This window comes from Penicillium canariense (assembly GCF_028826845.1).
Source record: "Penicillium canariense strain IBT 26290 chromosome Unknown utg000001l_segment0_segment0, whole genome shotgun sequence".
NCBI classification, from domain to species: Eukaryota; Fungi; Ascomycota; class Eurotiomycetes; order Eurotiales; family Aspergillaceae; genus Penicillium; species Penicillium canariense.
In genome coordinates this window covers 6,011,546-6,018,747 of record NW_026622728.1, presented here as the reverse complement: position 1 = coordinate 6,018,747, position 7,202 = coordinate 6,011,546, and the positions used below count along the sequence as shown (strand labels likewise).

The window sequence follows — 7,202 nt, the reverse complement described above, 5'->3', positions numbered from 1 at the left end:
TGCCCTGCTGCCAGAAGAGACCGACGCCTCATCATTGTTTTGAGTATCTTTGCTGCACCTCTTTTCAAATTTGGTCCTCCTGCTCGGGCCGATCCAACTACACTCTGCGCACAAGAATAATGAAGGTGATAATGTACAGGCAGCTGTGAAACTCAGAGATTACTTCACAAACCTGTCGCTTAACTGTGCAGGATCTAGATGGGGTCTTAGATATGATTGAAGCAGCAGAATGATGGAAACATCACCTAAGGATACAATACGATGAAGGAGACACTGATTGGCATGCGATGAGAGGAGTTGAGGCCATGAACAGCTTTGACATCCTTTTCAAAATTGATTATGAACTATATGACAACCTATTTTGTCTCAGCGCAAAACAATACGTTTAGAGAGCCCTAATATGATACTCTCTACCACCAAGACCACTGTAGTAGTCCACGAAGCATATCAGTATCTCCCTCTTGGCATTAGGCTACGTGAACTTGTGGTATGCAGAAAGGCCAAATATTGAGCCACTTTCGGCAAGGTATAAAAGCCAGTAAGTAATTTGTTTATTTTGTCAAAATTCCCAGGGCATCAGAACATACTTGATGCGTTGTCCGACTATGGGCGTCACGTGTGGAAATACTTCTGCGTGGGTCGTCCTATAGTACAACTTGCAATTCAGCGGTAAGCGGCAGGGGATCTGATCTCGGGCGCCAAACCAGACCAGGGATTAGTTCGCCTCCCCCTCCTCCCCGAAGCACCAGACGATGGGCAGCCCCCTATATTCACTGCGACGGGCGCGCACCATCAAATTCACTCAGACTATCAAAATAATATCCTCCTCCATCGCCCGCAATGGCGGAAATCTATAATACCGATCGCTTCGCGGAGCTCTATTATCCGTCAAATACAGCGGACCTCCTACAGCTCGGCCTCGCGGCTAGATTCATAGCCAGCTTATTCGAGGACCACCAGATTACCTATGCCTTTATTGGAGGATGGGCAGTCTATTTAAGAGGGGGGCGACGCAGGACACAAGACATTGATATTACTGTCGCAACGACGATGGATCATTTGAAACAGATCTTGACCGCGCAATCTCGGTACTTGTTTTACACTTTGGCACAGTCTACTCCTGGGGATTATGGCTCGTTCCTTTCTCTTATTTAACCTCTCACCAGAATACATTTTCCCCTGACCCACGGCCGAACATCCGTCCAAATATTCATCGACACCGGGCGTAGCGTGGATGGCGAGTTCCCTCACGTCCCGGACTTGGCGGTCAGCATGGACATAGTAATCAGTGGTAAGTCCGACGATTGTCTTCGTCAACAAGAAAGCAATAACACTCTGTTAATATTTAGGACCATCCTTAGGACATTTGGGCACGCCAGAGGATCTGCAATCATCACGCGAACACATTAACCCACTTAGGCCCACGCCTCTGGGCTCTCCAGTGTTGGTACTAGGTCTGGTCTTTCAAATATATGCGAAGCTAGACGCGTTTTTCCGGAGAGGCGAACAGGGTAGTAAAGACTTTTTGGATCTGGAATTCTTGTTCACACAGTATGCAGCGCAGATCCCGACGTTTAGAGATTACTATGATCTGGAGCAGCGGAGGTATTTCTGGACGCAATATGCAGCGGCATATGTGGCGTTTCCCGATCAGGTCGAGAATATGAGATTACTATTAGGCGTCTGACGCCGTCTGCAAAATGCCGAGCTTGAATGAGCTTCCAAAAGTAATAAATCATTTAAATCATTTCCTTCATTATTTAGTTTTCTAACATGACATGAGTTTTTGGGTCCACGGGTCTGGCGAGCCTTTGAGGCGAAAGCGTGTGTCAAAGAGGTGATCTGGGGTCGTCCAGCCCAGCCTGCCCTTCTTACTCCGAACCCGGGACTCCCACTTTTCTCGCTTACTGATCGTTTGGGTGGGGAAGTAATGGACAAAGAGCCACCCTTTGCCTCGGGCCGCTTCTTGGACGACTTTGTTCATACGATTTGTCCATTCCAGGTCGTTGTTTCCGTCCAGGTCCAGATGCCGCCGTCCCCACTCTTCGGAGACATTTGACCCGTCGATGCAGTCACAAAGTGATACATCATCATTCATGTCCAGGTAGCTTTGCATTAAAATTGGTAGCGTCGGGTATGGCAGGCCATTTAGACTGCGTTGTATTTGGAAAGGACCGAATGGGATATGGGCGTCATGAGCGGGCATAAGGACGAAGTAGAAATGAATGCCCCTCCCTTTGAATCGGTGATAGGTGTGGCTTAATGAGTAAGGATGTGAAGTCGAATGCGGGGGTAGAGGGTGAATCTTGTCGGTCATAAGGTCAGAGGCGAGGAGAGCCGCAGCTTCAATGACTTTGTTGTCGGGGACGCAAAGCTCCCATTCCTGTAAGCCGTTGTCAGCCGGGAGAAAAGACCGGTGGAAGGATGGGATAATGCGAAACCCATACATCTCGGACACGGCCGGCGCCGTAGAAGATCAGCGCCGAGACCCCAACAATGCAGCACTCGATGCCATGCTCCTCGAGAAATCGAGTGATCGTCAGGATCTCGAAAGTTCCATGGCCTCCGCACGATGGAACTTCGTCTGGGGAGTAGGTGGCGGGGTTTTCTACGGGCAAAGGCGGTGGAACTGAGGTATTGATTTGGAAGTTGGAAGCTAGCATTGCGAGTGCACTAGAGGGAGACAGTGCCAGTCGACCGGCTGGAAGTGTCAGTCTTGAAGTCGCGGGGAACCGAAATGCTTCAGACGGCCCCACGTGATCCCTTAGTCACTGAGTCTAGACCGAGGCTATCCTGCACGTTCTCTTCACGCCCAACGAACACGAACGACCGGGAAATAACCTTATGCTGAGGTCGACTGATCGTATCTGGTACTCCATGTCTGCGAAGCGCGCATAATGGGACGCTAGTGTGCTTTCTAACGGCCAGACAAGGAGGGTCATCGGTTGGAGAAACGGCACGTTTCGATGACGCCCCACCAGGATTGCTTGATTCGCCCCCCTTCCCTCCCCCCGCTACCAACGGTTCGATGATTCACATCAGCTCGATGCATACAGTAGCGTGGAGAAGCCGCTGTATACTAGATCAGGTCTTCTGCATGTGCTTTGGCCTGGTGCTAATGAAGTTAGTGACAGGTCGAATCTGAAATCGAACGTATAAGATTCTCGGCACTACTGTGACCGAAAAGCCATCCCCACCTAACTACATAATACCTCGATATGTACTTTTGGTAGTTGGAAGCGATGAACCCCGCCTTAGCGACATCGACACTACAGTAGCGTATTCACATAGATCGTCTAACCTGCCCCTCGGTGCATGATACTAGGTATTGAGTGCATGCACCACATTTCTCGTACATCATCATCTCCAGGAAAATCACCCGCCAGTCAATCTCAGCCTACACCCCCAAACCCAAGCTTAAGCCATTCCCTGCTTGACCTGCTCCTGTCGCTCCTGCCAAACATTCTTACCAGAGCACGAGCAGACCATCTTATCATTATCCCACACACCAGGACTGCGCGCAATAACACCGACCAGGGTGTTATCGTCCTCGCGCCGGAACGGACCCTCCTTGCTCTTGGAAACAACCATACTCCGTCCAATCAACTCCCAAATAGCAACAGGTCGGTCCAAGAACACATTGCCGCGGCCCTTATCATCAACATCGACACTGCCGAAGATCCCGCGCGGCTCCTTCTCGGCCGGCAGGGCCGCGGCGTCCGAGCCAAGCACCTTGTTTTTCAAAGATTCCCAGATGCCGCCCGTCGATTCGGCGCCTCGGGAAATGTCACCTGCCTCGCGGATAGTAGCATAGTAGTGGCCAGGCGCGAGACCGTTGATCGTCAGATCGACCAGGGTCATGTTCGAGGAGACCTGGACCATGCGGGCCAGGCCGCGGATCTTATTGGAGACGGCGTTGGAATGCGTTTCGAGGATGCAGACAGCTGAACCTGTTGGGAGCAAGTATAATTTAGCAAATGGTTCCGCAGGCGCTATCCTAAGATAGAATAAAAAGCGTACTGTTTGTGGTGCCACTTCCGCGCAGAATCGCATCCCGGCCGGTATTTTGGATCGCGGTCACAATAGAGCTCGGGGGCGCGGTGCCTTCAATGAAGACGAGCTGATCCTTAAGGTTTACGTCGACCTTCTTGATGCCTATGTAGATGGAGATAAGGTGTGAGAACGTATCTGGAGGCTGGCATGATTCGGTCGCACTGAGCGGAGATCGTACCATCAAGTTTGTTCAGGGAAGTAGAGATGTCTTTCACACAGCCCTCGCAGGTCATATTGACCGCAAAGGTCGTCTAGAATTCGATTTGGTATCAGTATGCAGCACAACACGAGCCCAGTTGTGTCAGGGCAGACCGACCTGGAAAGGCTCAATCATGGTGGGGAAGAAGTAGATCCGATGCTGGGGGTTTCCAGGCGATCGAAGGCGTACAGTCGCAGAGCGCGACAGGGAATCGGAATAATAGGCAGGAAGATGCGTAGAGAGAGAGTATTCAAGTGATCCAACTAGGTATGTTTAGAGCATTGAGTGACTGGCAAGTTCCAGGAATCGGCGCGGCGGGGGGATTTCGATTTCAAATCGGAGCTGCCTTTCGGCCCGTCGCTTTCCCAGGGACACGACACGTCATTCCGAACCTCCTCCTTCCTTCCGCACAACTTGCCCCCTCCTGCGCCCAGCCCGACGCCCCGAGCAAATCATGTCGGTCGCCAAATCGCGCTGGGCAAACGACGACCCAGAGACCGAAGCAATCATCGCCCAGCGCAGGCGCGAAAAGGAGGAGAAGCGCCGCGCCAAGGTGGAAAAGCAGCGCCAGCTCGAGGAAGCCAGCAGAGTTCCGGCTCCCACAAAGTCGGCCGACACAGCACAGGGAGTCAATGGGGACGTGGGACCGCCGAAGAAGCGAAGGAGATTGTCGAATGACCCCGATGCGCCTTCGGCGGCCGACGAAGTCCTGAAGAGCGAGGAGCCGAAGAAGCAGTCAAGCTTGCTGAGGTTCCCTGTGAGTGAATGGGGACCTTGTAGGCATGTTGACAACTTCGAGCGGCTGAATCATATTGAGGAGGGCTCGTATGGATGGGTGTCGAGGGCGAAAGACATCACGACGGGTGAGGTAGTCGCGCTGAAGAAATTGAAGATCGAGAACTCGCCGGACGGGTTCCCGGTGACGGGGCTACGGGAGATTCAAACGCTTTTGGAGGCGCGGCATCCGAACGTTGTCTATCTACGAGAAGTGGTTATGGGTAACAAGATGGATGAGTGAGTGGAATTCCCCAGAGCAGTCAAATACGCCGGCGAAGTGCGGCAAAGCTAATGAGCCGATCTTACAGTGTTTACTTGGTCATGGACTTCCTCGAACACGACCTCAAAACCCTCTTAGATGAGATACGCGAACCATTCCTTCCGTCCGAGATCAAGACCCTACTCCTGCAGGTCGTGGGTGGTCTTGACTTCCTACACTCACAATGGATCATGCATCGCGACCTCAAGACCTCCAACCTCCTCGTGAACAATAGGGGTGAGGTCAAGATCGCTGACTTTGGCATGGCGCGATACTATGGCGATCCACCACCCAAGCTGACTCAGCTCGTCGTGACTCTTTGGTACCGGTCCCCGGAGCTCCTACTAGGCGCCGACAAATATGGCACGGAGATTGATATGTGGAGCGTTGGCTGCATCTTCGGCGAGCTTCTCACCAAGGAGCCTTTGCTGCAGGGTAAGAACGAAGTTGACCAGGTCTCCAAGATCTTTGCCTTGACAGGCCCCCCAAATCAGCAGACCTGGCCAGGCTTCCGATCCCTGCCCAATGCAAAATCATTGCGTTTGCCACCGACGTCTGCATCGCCTGCTGGAAATCCACCATTACTGCCCCGCTCGCGATTTCCATATCTCACCAACGCAGGCTTGGACCTGCTGTCGTCACTGTTAGCACTGAACCCGGCTTCCCGCCCAACTGCACAGCAGTGCCTAGCACATCCATACTTCCGAGAGGACCCTCGTCCCAAGCCCAAAGAGATGTTCCCGACGTTCCCATCCAAGGCTGGTATGGAGAAACGGAGGCGCCACCATACACCTGAAGCCCCTAAGCGGGGCCAAGATGCACCTGAGCTGGACTTTGCGGGTGTATTTGGCGGTGCGCCTGGAGGAGACTCAGGCGAGGCCGGTGCAGGATTTACGCTTCGCCTGGGATAAATTACCCATAGAAGGTGAGGAGCTGTGGAACCGGCACTGATAATGGCACCACTCTGCAACCAAACGGAAAACGAAATCGACTTCCAGTTTTGCCCGATCATAACGCGGCGATGTCGTTGAGGGGAATGGTCATCCATGTACATGAAAATCCATCTTCCTGAATTATGTCCAGTAGTTGACACATATGTTCAAAGTGGACTGATTCTGACTCATAATTGATTGTCAGAAGGCGGCCCTGCTCTCCAGACTACAACAGAACTTCGCTCCCTCCCCCTCTTCGCAGCGATGCTGCGGGGAGGCGGGCCATAAGGGAATGAAGCCTTTAAGCCCCAGCCAGCGCGGTATATAATACCGAAGGATCTAGGGAGTTGATGTGCTATATCAAATAGAAGTATAAGAAATTGATTATCAATGGAAAAGTAATCTAGGTGACGGAAAAACCGCCGCCTCCAGAAGTGATCGGCTCCCTGAGCAAAGGGTGAGCTAGTCACCCCGCAACCCTGGGCGGGCTCGCTACAATAAGAATCCCTGAGCTACTCCTTGAGTAACCGATCACTCACCCTAAGGCTCAGACTGGCCGGCTAATTCGATTTCATCTTGCCAGTCTGTTCTTTCATATACTCCAACGATAACTACACTGCTACCTGCTAATGTTTCTAGGAGCGAAGGCTAGGAAGTAACATATTCTTGCTTTTACTATAGTAACTTCCAACACTTCTACTTAGCTAACTGGACCGGGCTTATAATTTCTGGTATCGGCTGTGCGCGTGAGAGGAGTTAACTCTCTATATAAATCAACCCTGGTCCTCATCGCAACATACAAACATTATGTGCCAAGTGAGAACTTGTCGCTAGAACATCCCCCCTCCAAAAACTAGAGATTCCTCTCCTCTACTTCTATTTATCATACCTGGAATCGATTCTCGAAAGTTGACCCAAGCGCTGGAGGAAGCCCATCGCTGTTGGCCTTTGAGCATTTGACAGAAAGCGGGTACACATTCTT

At 51.8% G+C, this 7,202-nt stretch overlaps 4 protein-coding genes across 4 annotated transcripts; 2 read left to right on the top strand and 2 right to left on the bottom strand.

Moving 5' to 3' along the window:
* Nucleotides 1-840: 840 nt before the first annotated feature.
* N7482_002045 (uncharacterized protein) lies at nucleotides 841-1,687 on the top strand (the record flags this gene model as incomplete). The annotated part of the gene is made up of 3 exons (XM_056684170.1): nucleotides 841-1,088; nucleotides 1,167-1,291; nucleotides 1,350-1,687. 3 exons carry the CDS (start codon nucleotides 841-843, stop codon nucleotides 1,685-1,687), a joined length of 711 nt encoding a protein of 236 aa, XP_056547776.1.
* An 81-nt stretch (nucleotides 1,688-1,768) lies between these two features.
* On the bottom strand, nucleotides 1,769-2,663 carry N7482_002044 (uncharacterized protein; the record flags this gene model as incomplete). The annotated part of the gene is made up of 2 exons (XM_056684169.1): nucleotides 1,769-2,383; nucleotides 2,448-2,663. The coding sequence occupies 2 exons, from the start codon at nucleotides 2,661-2,663 to the stop codon at nucleotides 1,769-1,771; spliced, it is 831 nt and encodes a 276-aa protein (XP_056547775.1).
* Nucleotides 2,664-3,417: 754 nt separating this feature from the next.
* N7482_002043 (copper chaperone CCS1) lies at nucleotides 3,418-4,387 on the bottom strand (the record flags this gene model as incomplete). The annotated part of the gene is made up of 4 exons (XM_056684168.1): nucleotides 3,418-3,950; nucleotides 4,021-4,155; nucleotides 4,232-4,304; nucleotides 4,370-4,387. The coding sequence occupies 4 exons, from the start codon at nucleotides 4,385-4,387 to the stop codon at nucleotides 3,418-3,420; spliced, it is 759 nt and encodes a 252-aa protein (XP_056547774.1).
* A 319-nt stretch (nucleotides 4,388-4,706) lies between these two features.
* On the top strand, nucleotides 4,707-6,199 carry N7482_002042 (CDC2/CDK family serine/threonine-protein kinase; the record flags this gene model as incomplete). Its single annotated transcript, XM_056684167.1, has 2 exons — nucleotides 4,707-5,266; nucleotides 5,338-6,199. 2 exons carry the CDS (start codon nucleotides 4,707-4,709, stop codon nucleotides 6,197-6,199), a joined length of 1,422 nt encoding a protein of 473 aa, XP_056547773.1.
* Between the last annotated feature and the right edge of the window lie 1,003 nt (nucleotides 6,200-7,202).